The 18,427-nt window shown below is 36.2% G+C and overlaps 1 protein-coding gene across 9 annotated transcripts in view; it reads right to left on the bottom strand.

The window, feature by feature from the left end:
- The window catches only part of mllt10 (MLLT10 histone lysine methyltransferase DOT1L cofactor), a 53,116-nt gene that overhangs the window by 31,174 nt on the left and 3,515 nt on the right, over positions 1-18,427 (bottom strand). For 5 of the 9 annotated variants that reach the window (XM_048174997.1, XM_048174992.1, XM_048174990.1 and 2 more), the window contains exons 3-8: positions 12,319-12,444; positions 11,665-11,719; positions 9,085-9,194; positions 7,940-8,043; positions 7,623-7,716; positions 1,996-2,085 (exon numbers count right to left, since the gene is read on the bottom strand). The exons of 1 other annotated variant lie outside the window; for it this stretch is intronic. In XM_048174997.1, coding sequence (XP_048030954.1) covers positions 1,996-2,085; positions 7,623-7,716; positions 7,940-8,043; positions 9,085-9,194; positions 11,665-11,719; positions 12,319-12,444 — 579 coding nt within the window. The remainder of the gene's footprint in view (positions 1-1,995; positions 2,086-7,622; positions 7,717-7,939; positions 8,044-9,084; positions 9,195-11,664; positions 11,720-12,318; positions 12,445-18,427) is intronic. 3 more of the 9 variants (XM_048174993.1, XM_048174994.1, XM_048174995.1) reach the window with 3 other exon arrangements.

Below are 18,427 nucleotides of genomic sequence, written 5' to 3'. Positions count from 1 at the left end.
CCGAGGCTTCAGGCTAAGTATTAAAATTCAACTACGGAAATGAATAAATATAATAAATCTTAAAAATAAAAAAAGTTTAAATACAAAACAAAAAAAACTAATCATCCAGAAAACAAAGCTAAAATCCCAAACAGATTAGAATTTAAGATATGTGAGGCAGGAGAAGGAAGAGAGATTGAAAACATCATTTTATTCCCAGATGCCGCTCTCGACGGCCTCTCAGAGCACATCTGAACTAGCTGCAAATTGAGAAGCTTTTAGCCTCTATTGTTGTTTGGCCCTGGGGTTTGGAATTAGCTAGGTATACATCTGAGCCCCCCGACCTTTGACCTGGGAATGTGGAGTAAGGGGGATGGGCCCCCTTTGCTAATGCAAATCAGGCGTCGTAACAATAGCCATGGCGGAGCACAGAGCACTTCACAACACGATCTTCAAGAATACAGCTCCAACCCGAATCATTGTTCATGTCAACCCCTCTCGATGCAGAATAAGGCCAAGAAGTTAAATATCAGAATAATTCTGGGAGAAACTGCTTTAAATGGCATCTCATATTTAATCTTTTGCTGACCTAGATTACACAGGCTGCACAGTCGGTCTTTGAGCAGCTTAAAAGAGCACCATCCACTCCATTTTAGTATGCATTTCCAATGCAAACTCATTCAAACCAATTCAAATAATTAGAGAATTTGTGTCAAATAACCAACAGCCTCAATGTCTAACCTGTACTCCGCACTGTAAGTGCTCATCTTACTATTGTGAGCATTCAGATTTACATTTAAGTACATGAACGCAATACATAGTCTAATACTTTCTTCACATTACTTTAAAATGATCTTTAATAATCAAAATAATGAACTTGTTTTAAATTGCAACTTAAAAAAAAATGATATATACATACAAAAATGCATGCACTTTACAATTGAACTGACTTTATGTACGTTGGTAAGCTTGCAGAATAGCAAAAATCCACAATTATCACTTTTTTTAAATTTCAAGGGGATATAAAAAAAAAAAGATAAAATGTCAAAATTATATCATAGTTGAAAAACAACTATTAAGCAAAATTATTAAATGAAGACAAAAAATAAAAAAGGTTTGACAACAGACCATTAAAATAATAAATAAATGCAAATCCTTCCAACAAACTTCAAAAACTGAAGAAAACGACAAAACAGTTAAATAAATGTTAAATCAACACTGAGAGCCATTTTAATGACCCGGTTCAAACAGAACAAATCAGGCAAGCTATCGCTGATTAAGATGGCTGTACAGAGGCTGAGCGTTTGAAATATGTGGCCAGTGGGAGCTGCTTAGGGACAGGCAGAAAATTATCAATGACGATGGATAAATGTGATGAGCTCCTCCACACATTTCACACTATGAGGTCTGCTGGATTAGCATTTTAAATACCATCATTATTACAGTAAGAAGAGAAAAATACAGACAAGAGGCACAATCAAACGTTTTTTTTTTTTTACACGCACTACGGATCGTCTTCTGCTGTTACATACCCATTTATTGATATGAGGCCATGTTACAGGACCTACGCTTAATTGAATTAAATGGGAAGGCGAGCAGGGCTAATAACGCTACATGTTTCATTTGGTATGGCTGCGTATAGAAAATTAGTGGAACAAATGACTACACTACCTATAAATACTGATTAAACATACTCTGTGGAACTAATGGCCATGACGGATGTTTTTCTATGCATACAGCTCTCTTTATGTTGATAATTTGTGGCAGCATCAAAATACTAATCACTTTGAGTGATAAAAAGGCACTCTTCTCCCTCCCATTGCATTAAAAGCTCTGTGGGATATAAAAAGTGTGCATGTGAGGGTCGGCACAGGGTGACAGTGGCTCGTTCAATTTGCATATTTCGGACAAACAAGAGTTTTGGTTTTGTTCGTTTACCTCATAGTCTGAAGTCGTGAGGAGGGGGGCATCAATCACACATGGCAGGAAGTGAGGTAGATCTGGAGGCTGCCTTACCTTCTTTTCCTTGTCATGGTGCTTATCCAAAGAGTGAGTGGAAGAATCACTTAAGCTTTGAGCCCTACTACCACGGCCTTTGCTCCTTCTCTAAAAGGTGAAAAAGGAACTTCGAGTTACCATTAAAATCTGTCCAGTTACCTTTTTTTCCTATTTCTCACTTCTCTCTCTTCTAGCAGCAAAGAAAATAGCCCTTACTGAGACAAAGGAAACAAAAGACAATTACGGAAAAAGAAGGTGGAAAAAAAAAAACATTGTCTTGATTTTTTTTTTTTTTTTTTTAAATGGTTACTCCATCAAAAGCAACTTGCATGAGCTCTTCAAGTCGACCTATGGTAATGTTTGTTTGTTTGTTTTAATGCAATGCCAACATCCAAGGCTATTTCACTAGGGATGCACGATATATCGGCCACCATATCAGTTTCGGACGAAATTTGGCCGATATATTAAAGCTGATAAATAATGGATTATTTCATACAGCTGAGACACTTCAGATGCACACAGTTCACCATGATGGATTTGAATTGCTTGAAATATGATCGGAGTCACTTCAAAAAGAAAAAACAAGTTAAGCGCAATTCTGTCATATAGGCTAAATAAAATTATAATGAGAACATTATAATCATGTACATGGGCCATGGCTTTTAATGGTGAAACTTGTGCCTTTGTAATCAGGCTCTCAAAAACCAAATCTATATCCAAATTTTTATATATCAGCCAATATACCGGTTATCGGCTTTCAAATATAAAGAATTATCGTATCGGCCAAAATGTTCATATCGGTGCATCCCTATATTTTACGTATGGAAATGTAGTTCAGGAAAGCCAAAGAATACCTTGATATAGTTACTTATATTTGATTTCTCTATACAACTACAAGTCAACAACATTCTCCATGTACCAACAGAAACGGCTGATTTTATATTAAGGAAAAAATATATAAAGAAGAAGAAAGAAAAAAAACCATGATGCATGAACTTTACATCCAAACTGACCAACCATTATATTACATTTTCCAACACAATTTTAATTTGGCCTAGTAATTTATCCAATTTTATAGCATTTATTTAAAAAAAAAAAAAATCTTGGTAAAATATGCCACATTTCTAAAGCAGCTTTTGACAACAAATGCCACAAAAAACCTCAGGTCACAAAATGGTCTTTGTTTACCAGCAGCCCACTGAAACAAAGACCTACATGGAAAAGTCAGGGGTTAGTAGCCAGCTATTGAACTATTAATCCAAGAGACTGTGCTGATGTTGTCAGTCCATTAACATGGTGACAGGGAGACATGGTACATCCTGCAGAAACATCATGCTGTCATGTACAATAGAGCTACAACCACAATGGATGACAACAAACAAAACAAGCACCGTATTGTCATTTTATTCTGACAAAATGGGAGACAAAAAAATGTATACAAATATATAATAACGTAAATACACACTACCATTCAAAACATTGGAGTCGGTAAGATTTTTTTTAAAAATATTTTTGAAAAGTTATTTATTTGATAAATACAGTAAATAAATACAGTAAAAAATCAACATTTAAATAACCATTTTCTATTTATATTTCAAAATGTAATTTATTTCTGTCGTGGCAAAGTTACATTTTCAGCAGCCATTACTCCAGTCTTCAATCAGTCATTCTAATATGCTGATTTGGTGCAGCATATTGTTAACATTTATAATAAAAAAGAAAAATATGAAACATTTATTTATGTTTCATATTTTTCTTTTTTATTATAAATGATGACAATATGCTGCTCAATGCTTCTGTGGAAACTGTTGATACTTTTTTTCCAGAATTCTTTGATGAATAGAAAATTTAGAAGGACATCATTAATTTTTTTTTATATTTTTTGCTGTCACTTTAGATCAGTTTAATGCATCATTGTTGAATACAAGTATAAAAAAAAATCTCACTGACCCACAAACTTTTAAACAGTAGTGTATATTTAAATACTTAAAAAATGTAATTATATAAATATATATTTATATATTTGAAAACCACTGATGCCAAAAAGCCCAACTGAAACCATGAAAAAACGTGTAAAATATGAATGAATGAATAAAATCACAACACTAACCAATTTGGGGGGGGAAAGAGAGAGAGAGAAAAAAAAAAAAAACATGAAATACTCTGACTCTAGAGTCTATTCAACAGTAACCAGAGTAGTCATAAGTGCCTGAATGAAATAAAATGGTGTATACATAAATAAACATCACTATCCCTCCATCCTCAACTCATTACAATCCCCTATGAGAACATCACAAAGCGCTAGCCCTGCCTCCAGCCCCTCACTCAGAAAACCTGTAGAGGACTAGCAGTATCTGAGAAGCCTTTGTTGAGTGGGAGGATAGACACACACACAGCACGAATCTGAGAAGCAGCAGGGGGCTGTGGCTCTAAAGCTCAGTGTAGCTCTAGGGCTGGAGTGAGTAAAACCCCTTGCCACACACACACATACATACACACACAGACCGAAGCCCACAAGCACACTAAGGACCGAGCAAAGCTGGACGGAAAACCACAGGCCGTTATGCTGTCACCGAGAGCTGCCACTGGGCAGTCCCTGTATCTCTCTGAAATCTTAGCCCTCTTTTTCTGAGAGGGGTATTAAGACAGAGTGAAGGGGGAAATGCAGGAAAGAGGGGGGAAGATGGGAAAGAGAGGAAAGGAGAGCCACAGACAAAGGTCCAGTGAGTTGCTGTTGATTGTCAATGAGATTAAGGGGTTAAAGGGTTTGAGGGAGATCGAGGTGGGGGCGGCAGGGGCCACTGGGGGTGGACGGGGGGCTTATGCCACAGCTCAGCTTTCAGCAGCTGTAATTGGACCAGGAGTGCCAGACAATCGAGAAATGAGAGATATTCCAGATGAGGGAGTGTCTTTTTCGAAATCCTGGTGAGTTCACGTGCGATTCAGGATGCGTAATAACAGCTTGAACGATGATGACATGGTCACAAGGATGTGCTCGACATGATTCACGTATTGATGAATGTAAAAATCAGTCACTCGAGTGCTTTGGAAATGCACTAGAGACATGAAGTATACCTCAATATATGAAGCACTAATGACAAGAGTCACAAACGATGACCATCAAATACTAATTTAATAGTAAAACACATGTAATTTATGGGAAAACCAACATATGCACTCCCGTCTAAAGGTCTGGGGTCTGTAAGGGTGCTTTCACACAAGCACTTCTGGTGCCCACATGGGTTCCATTGATGTCAGAGTTCAGTTCGTTTAGATGACGTGAACGCGGTTTTCCGAACTAAGGTGCGCACCGGGGAACCGAGCCCAAGTCTTCCTATAAAAGGTTGGTCTGGGGGTCAATGAATCCAAATTATACGAAATTGCAGCAGTGAAACGCTATTGATGATGTATGATTCGATAAATCTGTGTTTGGTGACAGATAGATAGACACAAGTGCCGTTACTAATGCTTTGAAGAAAATCTAAATATAAAACATAAAAGGTGAGCAACACTATGCATTTTGCCACCTTCTCCTGCATCTTCAGTACCATGCAACAGGGTTAAACTGCTTTGATTGCGCAAACGCACCACGGTTCGAGCCAAATAATATAATGTGAACAATCCAGATGTGGCAGGGGAAGAGGGGGGAGCAATCGAACTCTGGTTCGGACCAGGCAATTAAACCAAGTGTGGAAAGCACCCTAAAATTTTTCTCTTTTGATCAAATAAATGCAGACTTGATGAGCATAAGTGCAGTAAACCGTAACATTGTGAAATATTGTTACAAATTTATAACCATTTTAATATTTTAAAATGTAATTTATTCCTGCGATAGCAAAGCTGAATTTTCAGCAGCCATTACTCTACACTGTGTTCCAAATTATTATGCAAGTGACATATCAGTAGGATTTCAGTACAATAAACATTCAGTTTTTAGTTTTTCTAAGAAAGTGTTTGTTTGTTTGTTTGTTTATTTATTTATCCATGTCTTTTTAGATATCAATCTCAGACAAAATAATTTGCCAGATCTATGGAAACCCTAATTAGAGGTTGTTTCACATTATTAAGCAAGTCACAGTTCTCATGCAATATGGGGAGGAAGAAAGATCTTTCTGAAGATGAAAAGCATGAAATGGTGCAATGTTGTGCAAAAGGCATGAAAACATCGGTCAGATAAAGGCTTATTATGGAGTTCCTGTCAAAAAAATTAATCGTATTAAAAGGGCAGCTATAAAAAAGCCAGTGTTGAGCAGCAAACAGGTATTTGAAGCTGCTGGGGTCTCTGGAGTCTTGAGAACCTCTCCATGCTGGCTGGCAGTTGTGTGTAAAATTGCATTTTAGCCACCACTAACCAAACCTCACAAAGAGAAACATTTACAGTGGGTGTAGAAATACATTTTCAAACCGTTTTATTGCTGTGGTGTTTTTTGCAGCATGGGATAGTGCATTGTATTTCAGAAAGCACTATACTTCTTTTTATACCAGAGCTGAAAATGGTCAGTTACGAACTCCACATATCTTAAGTAATTTTGACACCCTCAGAGACCCTAAAGGGACCTTCCATCTCATTTCCCAATATTCCAGCTCAAATCATCACCCACCAGCTCCCTGCTGACATTGCAGTCTTGATGGAACGTGGTGGGCATTCACCATCCACCCAAAAATCCATCCATTTAGACCATCCATTATAGTACGGCATTCGTCAGTGAATAAAACTATTTAAAAATTAGTCTTTATGCATTTCTAAACCCACTGTAAATGTTTCTCTTTGTGAGGTTTGGTTAGTGGTGGCTGAAATGCATCTTTACGCACAACTACCAGCCTGCATGGAGAGTTTCTTGAGACTCCAGAGACACCAGGAGCTTCAAATACCTGTTTGCTGCTCAACACTGGCTTTTTTTTTTTTTTTATAGCTGCCCTACAATTAATTTTTTTGACAGGAACTTTCCTTAATAAGCATTTATCTGACCGAGTTCTGCTGTGCTCTAAATCGCTCACAAATCTTATGATAATTCGATAATCTCCATTTAGTTTTCACACAATATTAGTTGTTTTCATGCCTTTTGCACAACATTGCACCATTTCATGCTTTTCATGAAAGATCTTTCTTCTTCCCCATATTGCATGAGAACTGTGAATTGGTTAATAATGTGGAACAACCTCTAAGTAGGGTTTCCATTTACCTAAGTAGACCTGGCAAATTATTTTGTCTGAGATTGATACCAGTTATCTAAAAAGACATGGATAAATAAACAAACAAACAAACAAACAAACAAACACTTTCTTAGAAAAACTAAAATCTGAACGTTTATTGTACTGAAATCCTACTGATATCTCACTTGCATAATAATTTGGAACAGAGTGTAGTCTTCAGTGTCACACGATCCTTCAGAAATCATTATAATATGCTGAAACATTTCTTCTTCTTCTTATTATTATTATTATAACAGTTGAAAACAGTTGTTTCCGGTACTGCAACTTTTATTTATACTCAGCCTAGATGTCATAAATGTTTTAATACAAATTGACAATTTCTGTAATATCAGTGATTAAAGGCATAAATGCTGTGGGTTCTGCAGCAGCGGTGCTTTGTGTCAAGGTGTTAGAGTTAGTATAGTATAGTTTAGAAAAAAACAGATTCATACCAGTTTGCTGTAATGGTACTTGCAGTATCCACAGTATTTCACATTATCAGCATCTGACCCCTGTTCTTCACACAACAACCCAGCAAGCTGAGCGCTACATTCAAAGACAAATAAAAAAAGCATTATTAAAAAGCCTGTACACAATACAGATTAAAAACAGTTTTATTTCAACTATTTGTTATACAATTAAATTATATTTCATTCAATTAAAGGGAAGTTTATAGTTAACATTGCTATTATTTAACAGATGGCATAATTGAGTATATTAACATGCTTATGAGGACATTTAGCTGGAATATTAGGGCACTGCAACTCACCATGTGACATGAAAGGCCTGTCGGCATCCATGTTTGTTGCATGTCATGCAGGCTCCAGTAGCAGCTTTGCTCTCACGGCCCTGTTCCTCACAGATGTAGCACGTCTAGAAAGAAAAAACAGTCACCAAAGTGATTCCTCACATACAGAAAGCAGTTATTATGGTATATAATGCATTGCTACACAGCCCACAGCTTGTTTAGCGTGAAGGCTCTACCAATTTAACAAGTCTCTCAGAAGCCGCCCTTCCCAGCGCCTCGATTATTAGGCAAGTGATAACCATGCCATTTTAAATTGGCTCACAGTGAGGACTCAATTACCAACAGAGCTGAATCTATTTTATCCCAGATTTTAAACCCACTATTTCAAGCATGAGATTAAACTTGGCTCCTTAGTCCTGCGAGTCATCAGACACAGTACTGAATCCAAATCATACAACACTAACTGATTGTATTTTACTTATCTACTGCATTGAAGGGCATCCATAGAAAACAAAACGTAATTAGGTTTTCAAATGAAAAATGAAAGAACTGTGTCATGGCATATCCCATTGGTACTATCAAACATTGTTTTCTATACCCTCATGGTTGAGCAAAAAAGTTAAGCTAACATCTAAACATTTGGACTTTGCAAATTTAGTTTTGAATTACAGTTATGCACAAGTATCCAATTTGCAAAAAAAAAACCTACACTTGCAAGTATCCCAGACCCCATCAGAACATCAGCTGTATAAGTCATTTTCAAGTCATTCGAGTTTAATGGATACTGAATATAAAAATCATTTGTAGCCAACTTTAAAAATTCTCTAATATTTCCAGGTTTTCAATGATGGATTAGGAAATTCAATGACACATAAGTATGGATTTTTCTTGTCATTTCAGGCCGCAAGTGTAAATTCCCATAACATGGATCTTTTCCTTCATTCAGCTTTGGAGTATAATTAATGGCAACATTCTATGTTTATACAAGATTGATAAATGTAGCACTTGGTCCCTTAAGAAAACACATTCACAGTATAGGCCTAAACTCCTTACACGCATACTGTTTACATTGTTGAGCTGATTTATGAGGCTCTTATGTTGAGCCTTTGCTTTTCGATTGATATCCAAACTATAAGCGTTTGTCTTTCAGAGGTTAGGGAACTTACCTTGTTATAACGTTCATGGGGGACAGACTGAAGCACAATAGGCTCCATGGTGGATACATTAGCGAACTCCACTTCTGGGATATAAAGAGCACAAACCACATGGGCCCAACCTAAACAAGACACATGACAGATGATCAGTAGATGTTACATAAAATGCTAAGATTAAATTATTACTTTATTTTTATGGGAACTTGTTTTGAAGATGGAAATGGGCTTAACTGCATAAAAAAGTGTGCTTAAAAAATACCAATCAAATGGCTAAATAAATAAATGATAAGCTAAACATTTTTTTAAACAAAAAAAAAAATCAATTAAATACAATAAAGTAATTTTTACTATAAAAACAATTAAATATAACATTTAAATGTATCATTAATTAATAATAATTAAAATTATGATAGTTAAAAAATATGGATAATGCCATAAAAGAAGCATTTAAATTGAATATGTGTGTCTGCTGACTGTCACAAACATTTTGTCTTTTTTTTTTTAAAAAAGTCTACGTTCATTTGTTTGCTTACAGTCATGCCTATGGGGCACGCCTGGCTTCCTCCACAGTGTGAAAAACACTTATTAAAGCATGTGGGCTGAGTGTGACCGCAAAGACGAAATACCCAGGACTGGAAGAGGCAGAGGCATATTCTCTCCTGCCTAGCGTCTAGACCAAGTGTTGAACCATAGGGTGTCAGCCACATGCACACTACATAAATATTATATCATAAATTTCAGACTACTACTACTACTACTACTAAACTTTTTCCCCACATCAACTGTCTTTTTACCACAAAACCCCTAAACTGAGCTGATTTAGATTTAATGACCATATTCCACAATATTTTTGTAAAAGAGAGCAGATGGTATTGATATCAAGACAAAATTTACCAAAAAGAAATGAGCAAATGAGTTCAGTTTATCCAGCGCAAGGGCACAATAACAGGCCTAAACTTAAAGGTGAACCCATGAACTGTCTTTGACCCCAGCCTAAAGGGACAAGGAGGTGGGTTTTGTTGTTTTGAAGTCACTCCAAGAATCCAGCAGAAGCCTATAAAACCAGGCAATAAAACCCAAGCACACCCCAAAGAACTTCTAAACCCCTCAAACAGAAGGGTGGCACACTTTAAAAAAAAAAAGAATGATTTGTCAAAGATGTCTTTAGCTGAGGATAAAGTACTCAAATAATCTTGTTCTTCAGATTTGACAGTTAGACAGAATAAGTGAAATCTTTGTGACTAAAGCAACAGTAAATACTGAAAGCCTCTAGCAGGGAGGCAAAAATGCTCTATGAACATTTTAGAAGGGATGAGTTTTTCAGTTTTTATTTTCCTTGCATGTGTTTCAGCATGTTGTTAGGCCAGGTATAAGCGCCTGCTCCAGTGTTTTCATTTGGGATTATTCTTGTTTGCATAACTTAACAGTAGCAACACCTGTAAAAACCTCTCCATGTGCTGGTCTGGGGAGCAAGGAGGTCACTGCTGCTGAGTTTTACTCCTCAGTTGGCTGAAATGTAAAGATTTCTCTAAAGCAACACCTAAATCTCACTTGTGAGATCACTGCTGGTTCGAACAAGCTCTTTCTAAAATTTATGTTTCAGAATTCTTCACTCCTACTCGTAAATAATGGCAAAACATGGAATGCTTATCTCGAAGAATTTCAAAAGGCTTTACAAATTCAAGCCAAAAAAAGAGATTACATGGTCTGAAACAGCTAAACCATAAGCCTGGGGCAATGATGTTTCCCTCATGGCCGTTAAACAGCTCACCACCCTAAAGATGGGGCATGGTCCCACAGCTGTGTCCCATGCCATGTTTACAGTCTCTGAGCTGCCCTTGCCGTGAACCCAGAGCATGAAGAAGAGTCGTCCCCTCTCAGCCTCACAATGACCCCGCTGAGACCGCCCACCCATAAAAACAAGGTGAGACAAACACGCACACTTCCTAACTCCCTTTGCTCCATTATTCTGAAAAAATTAAGCAGATAAAATCTGCCTTATGTGCCAAAACAAATATTCCAAGACTAAGTCAAACTTTTGGTTCATTCAAAAGAAGTTGAGATAGTAAAAGAAGAAATGGTAAAATAAATAAATAATTATTCATTGTGAAAATTTCCCTAAAATCCAAATTAAATTATTTTAAGGTGAGACATATGAAGATACAAATGACTAATTAATAGCTTAGTGATGAGATATGATATATCCTTTTGACAGGAGCATTTCTGTGATAATTAAAACTGCCAGAGGATATCAGTGAAATCAATTCACTACATTTTTTTTTTACATTGACTTTCATTAGAGGCGTCGAAATAGAAAGGCGTCATCCTAATCAGCACATATGTTCCTCTCAAGAGCTTCACATCATTTTATCACCTCACAATAAAATTGGTCTGACAGATTTTCTTTTTGAATTTGAGATAATAGTAAAAACCCACTGTTAACTGTTAAAATATGTTTATGCTACTGGCCTATATTTGAGCAACTGCAGTCTGTTTTTACCAATAACATGTAGATTAGGACTAAGGCTGGTGATGGTTTTTCTTCAGCAAGTGCAAAGTAAAAAAGAGTGAGCATGAAGTTAGATGTCCTACCTCCATTATCTGTTCGTTTCAGTGCTCCGTCTTTGTGGGGACACAGCTCACACCTCTGTGAAAAGAGGAGAAATAACATGAACCCACACTCCATCCAACCATCTGCAGGCCAGACACAGCTCTGAGGGCTTTCAGGAACTCTACTTCTGACATGGACATCAAATTAAAGCAGAGTTTAGAGGTTAGACATCATTTTCTTGCTTGAAATTAGAGAACAGAGCATCTTGGCAAAACTGATCAATGAAACTGTAGACAAGAGCCTTTGATAGTTCACTTGGAGCTGGAAAACATCCACTGCTGCAACCCCGAAGAGCTGCTTCTATATTCAAGGATAAAATAGGATGTGCTCTGCTAAAGGAGTAAAACTGGTTTAGACAACCGTTTTCTGAAGCAAATGACAGGACAAGAAGAAAAAACCCTTGGAATGTAAGAGGAATGTTCAAATAAAGAATCAAAGTTACTACCCTTTTTGAACAACAAAAACAACAGAGATGGTTGAATGTGTCCTAAAGAAATGGGCACTGACACATGGCCTATTACACAGCATATCATGCATATACACTATGACATTTCACTCATCTTTAAAGCCTTCAACAGGGTTAGATATTGGGGCATAACATTGTGCTTGGAACCATGCCGTTATTTGCCACATACCACTATGTTCAAAGTTTTTAAGCTTCTGCTCAGTCTGCTGTCCTCCTCCTCTTTGTTACAGGTGGTGGACAGTCCTCCTCCTTCAGGGGTCTGCCAGCTCGGCTTTCTCCCCCTCCACCCTTTAATCTTTGGGAATGAAGTGGCAGAGCAGGGCACAAATGGGGGAAAAAAATGGGCTCATTTTTAGTAAGTGGAGGAATGAGGACAAATGCAGAAATTTGGTTTCATAATTATGCTTTGGGAATACAAAAAAATTCTCCAGTGTCATCTCAACCAGAAGTCTCCGCCTCAAATTTTTGATTTTTTAAAATATTTTATCTGTAGAAAGACAAACATAAATAGTGATGAAGCCAAAATATTAAATGTCACAGATGTATATTTACTGAGTAATCCACTATATTGTAGAGGGGAGTCAAAATGGCAATTTTCACCTGAGATTTGGAACGGGTATAAAAATGACTTTAGAAAGATGGCAGCATCATTATTTTATTTTTACTCCGAGATTGGTAGGTCTGTTAGTAAAATTGACATTGGCAATCTTTGTTTCATTATATGCTAACAGGCAAACAATTTTACCTGCTGAAAATGGGTAAAATTCAACTATTTGAACATGAAGCTGTATTGAGATCCCCACATCTATGGGACTGAACTACACAGGGCCTTGAAAATGAAGATTTCAAAAGGAAAGTTTATTAAGAATGAGAATCTAGAAGGATATTAAGATATCTTGAATACTTTTAGAGTTATAGGCATGCAAACTTTGGAAAAGGAATATTTATGGCACTCAGACAGATGTTCTATGCAATTGAGTTGATAGAAAAATACAAGATATATTTTCTAGTTTCAACATTAGTTTCTCTTCAGATATTCCTCTTTAAAAGAAAAAAAAAGTATCAGCTGTATGCAAAGTGACCTACATTTGGTTTTTGACCACTGAAAATGTGTACAATTTACCAATTTACTCATGGAGCTGCATTAAGATCTCCATATCTCTGGGATTGAACCATTCGAGGGCCTTTAAAATGAAGATACCAAAAGAAAAGTTAAAGGTGCCCTAGATTCAAAAATTTAATTTACCTCGGCATAGTTAAATAACAAGAGTTCAGTACATGGAAATGACATACAGTGAGTCTCAAACTCCATTGTTTCCTCCTTCTTATATAAATCTCATTTGTTTAAACGACCTCCAAAGAACAGGCGAATCTCAACATAACACCGACTGTTACGTAACAGTCGGGGTGTACGCCCCCAATATTTGCATAATGCCAGCCCATGTTTAAGGGATTACACAAGCCAGTAACGTCTGGATCTGTGCACAGATGAATCATCAGACTAGGTAAGCAAGCAAGAACAATAGAGAAAAATGGCAGATGGAGCAATAATAACTGACATGATCCATGATAACATGATATTTTTAGTGATATTTGTAAATTGTCTTTCTAAATGTGTCGTTAGCATTTTGCTAATGTACTGTTAAATGTGGTTAAAGTCACCATCGTTTATTACTGTATTCACGGAGACAAGAGCCGTCGCTATTTTCATTTTTAAACACTTGCAGTCTGTATAATGCATAAACACAACTTCATTCTTTATAAATCTCTCCAACAATGTAGCATTAGCCATTATCCACAGAGCATATAGCCTCAAATTCACTCAGAATAAAACGTTAACATCCAAATAAATACTTTACTCACATAATTCGAAGCATGCATACAGCATGCATGATGAACATCTTGTAAAGATCCATTTGAGGGTTATATTAGCTGTGTGAACTTTGTAAATGCACTGTAATATAGTCGAGAGCTCGTTTGGCAGGGAGCATGAGCATTTAAAGGGGCGGCGTTGAGTGTAAATCAGTGCATAATTAATGATGCCCCAAAATAGGCAGTTAAAAAAAATTTATTAAAAAAAATCTATGGGGTATTTTGAGCTGAAACTTCACAGACACATTCATGAGACACCTTAGATTTATATTACATCTTGTGAAAAAGCATTCTTGGGCACCTTTAAGAACCAGAATCTAAAATGATATTAAGATATCTTTAATACTTCTTGAGTTACAAGCATGCAAACTTACAGGCATGCCGACCATTTTTGAATGGTCACCGTTGGCATATAATGAAACAAAGATTGCTAGTCAACATATTTTACTAACAGACTTACCAATCTCTGTGAAAAAATAAAATAATGATGCTGCCATCTTTCTAAAGTCATTTTTACTCCCCTGTCATTTATCTCCAAATCTCAGGTGAAAATTGTCATTTTGACCCCCCTCTACAAAATAGTAGATTACTCAGTAAATATATATCTGTGACATTTAATATTTTGGCTTTCATCTCTCTACAGAAAAAAATATTTACAAAATCAAAAAATTGAGAAGGGGACGTTTTTGAAATTTGGTTGATTTGACATGGAATGACCCTCCAGCAAGAAATCTTTCTGATAGTGCAAATTATGATTTTCACAAATCTTTGGGTTTGGATTGGTTAGAAGTGGCAAAAAGGCCACAAAATTACATGACAAACCTGTGGATACAAATTAGGGAAGAAAAATCCTGTTCCTTTTCAGAATAAGAGCAGTTGGCATTGAATAATGTCCCTAAACACATAAAAGGTGTTATGTGGGATGCCTTGTTTTGCCATGAATCCAGATCTTTCAACAAAAATACTTACATAATGGGATGCGTGACAAGGTTCCCCTTCTTGTGACCCACTATTCTTCTACTCTAAACTGCCACTTAGGTATCATACCTACCTGACAGCTTGCACAAGACATGTACAGCTGTCAGATCACTGAGCTCTCAAAGGAAACCGCTTTAACTGCCAACACAACTTAACCTATCCGAACCAATTATGTTTCCTTTACCCCATCACCATCTTCTATTTATAAATACTAGAACGGCATTTATTTTAAGCTACTGCATGTTTTATATTAAAAAAAAAAGAAAAAAAAGGGGGACATTACTCAGGACACTATAAATGAATACAATACATAATACAAGGATTTTGAATATAAATATGGTCTTGGAGACTCTGCATTCATGATTTTTTTTTTTTTTTTTTGATGATTCAAATTTTGCTCATATTTATTATGTGAAAATAATTTATGAAAAAAAAGCAGAAATAAAGAAAACAGACTACTTGTTTCACTATATAATCACTCTATGTTACTACATGACAAAAAATGCTCCACAAATGGCCAAAACAGTGATTCAATAATTGACAGAGGAAAAAAAAGGGGAGAAATATGAACTCTGAAGCTATATCTAAGCCATAAAGAAGCTTTTTGCACAATTCAGAACAATTTCAGCTTAAACCTCTTACCATTCAGACAAGTCAAAAAAATTATCAGTTTAATACCACATTATTACATCTGTTATACATACAGGCCTAAGAGTCTTGCCAAGTCATACAGTTTTTATATACATACAACCCACGTTTACTGTTCGGTACACATTGGCAAATATGTGATTTAAGGTTAAGTGTTTAAGCCCACTTCCAGACACTGATTTAAAACAAAAAAAAAACTTTTCAAAAGACCAAACAGAGAAACTGCAATCTCAGAGTTTATGCATAGACAACCTGCTTCATAATTACTAAACTGTAGAAGATATGAATTCACATAAAAATAAATAAAAATATTGATATGAATCTAAAGTATCAATATAAGATCATGAGAGAAAAAATGTGATGAAAATATATGACTGTATCTTAGAGCTGCACGATTAATTGTTAAAAGATTGCAATCTCGATTCCAACATTCGAATGCGATCTTATTCCTAAATGACAACGATTCGGCTATGTCTATTAATAATTTTGACAAGTACGATTACAGCGAACAATCAAATCTGCCTTGGCGCTGCCATTCACAGAGAACAGCTGTCATGTATACGTGTAAAACAGCTTCACAAACTGTCTTTTCAACCACACAGTATCATTATTTCTGTCTTACAATAATTAAAATTATGACAAGAACTGGGTTAAAAGTTTACAGTTCGGATATAAACTCTGTCTACAGTAGCAATTAAGTTAAACACCTTTGAACTTGCCACTTCAGATAAAGATTGTATCAATTACATTGTTACACCAGAAGGTGGCAATAAGTGACTGTTAAAAAATGCATGTCATTGAATTATTCATTCAAGAGATTCATTCAAAAGCGCTCATTAAAATTATTAAATAATGATTTAAAAAATGAATTCAAATGAATTATGAATTGTGGGAGAATCCAAAAAATTGGGATTCTCAATTTATTCAGAATCGTGCAGCTTTAAATACTAGGCTAACTAATGAAAGTAAAAAAGTCCTTAAATTATTAAAAATGGGTAAACAGTCAGTAATACAATAAAAAACAAAAAAGCAAATTACAAACAATAGGACAAATGCAATAGAAAAAAGATACAAATTAAAAACAGTGCTTTAGTTTTTTCATGCAAGTCTTACAGCCTAATACAGAAATGTAATAATCAAATGTAAAATATAACACAGCATAGTCTTCACAATAAAAATGAACCTTGCTTTGATTATTATTAAAGATACAAAAAAGGTATTCAGTCACCTTAACATTAATGACACAAACAGGTATATTAGGCTGCTGTCACTTTAAGACCTCATGCACGAATCCAATATACTTATACACATTCTATTTTCTCCCATCTGTTTATGTTCACTTAAGACATAACTGACTGGGTTTACTTGAATATGTTTACTGGCTTTGCTTTTAGGCATGCACCCGAAGCTCAAACTTTGCTTGTCCATGTTCTGCTCCGTGTCGGAGCACGGCCACAGAAAGCTGCCTGAGGAACAGCGCAAGTCTCTTTCACACTTTTAATAACTCTTTTTAATATCAAGCACATCCCATTTTATGAAAGTCACATTACATGCAAGTTTGGGCTTTAAAAGGAGGAGCGAAAGCCAACAATGGAAAGGGATGCATGGGGTACAATAATTGATTTATCTTATTTTCATAATTGTTGGAAGCCAAAAATCAAAATCAAAACTCAGTTTCAATTGCACAGCCCTAGCTCACAGACAAAACCATTGACAGAAATGACATTTGTCCATGCATACCCTGAACTTTAAGGCACTGTATTCTGATCTGACAAGATCAAACTGTCCGAATGCCTAAATGTCCATTGCCTGGCCTTCAACCATGTTTATTTTAATTTATACTATGGGGCTGCTGAATGCTTGAATCTGATTGGTTGACCAATGTTCTAAGGTGTGCAATTATTTTCAGGGAAATGCATGGCTAAAGCATTCTAAGTAGGTCTTGACCGCACTGCAGTTCCATATCACTTTTCCCAAATGATTTCAGTTATTTTAATAGGTCCTACAGCCTACAACCGCAAAAGAAACAAAACCCACAACGACAACGACCAAACAAATACATATAGTAAACAATAGGATGAAAATGACAAAATACATTTTATTGTTTCCTGAAAGCGCATACTCTCTCCCGCTCTCTCTCTCTTTCAAACGTACACATGTACTGTATAGTATGGACACTCACTCACAAAGAATCATTTAGACAGTCTGACGAATTAATCAGCAAAATAGTTTAGCAACATGTCAAGCCACATGCCATTTCGCACCAGTGAGGTAATAACTGTGTGGTTCTTGAGGTAAATAAACTCATAGTTTCGGTAGTAGAGGAGACACTGTTGACGTGAGAGATGCACAGACTCAGGTAGGCTAATTCACATAATCTCTCTCTCTCTCTCAACTGCGTCAATAACTGTATCATTCTGCTATCGAGGTTCAAGCCTCCATTACTAGTTCTGAAATGACGTTTTGAAATTAGCAACAGAGGCTTGGGTTGAGATGCGTAAGAAATCAATCCCACACACAAGAGAGTTTTAAGGACAAAAACCTGACAAATGTCTTCTTGAGACAGGACATCGGAACAGTGTCTTGAGGTGTGGTAACCGTAGTATAAGCAGAATAATTGACCCCGGGCTGTTGAATTCTTAGAAAATAATGCACACCTGAGGTGTAACGGCCACTCCGCTACGGGTCTTGGATGCATTACCACTTCGGGTGTGCATTATTTTCTAAGAATTCAACGGCCCGTGTTTCAATTATTCCTTACAAGTCCCTCAACTAGAGTT

The sequence above is a fragment of the Megalobrama amblycephala genome, linkage group LG22, assembly GCF_018812025.1.
Source record: "Megalobrama amblycephala isolate DHTTF-2021 linkage group LG22, ASM1881202v1, whole genome shotgun sequence".
NCBI classification, from domain to species: Eukaryota; Metazoa; Chordata; class Actinopteri; order Cypriniformes; family Xenocyprididae; genus Megalobrama; species Megalobrama amblycephala.
Note: the sequence above shows the minus strand (reverse complement) of the source record. Positions and strands in the feature narration are given on the sequence as shown.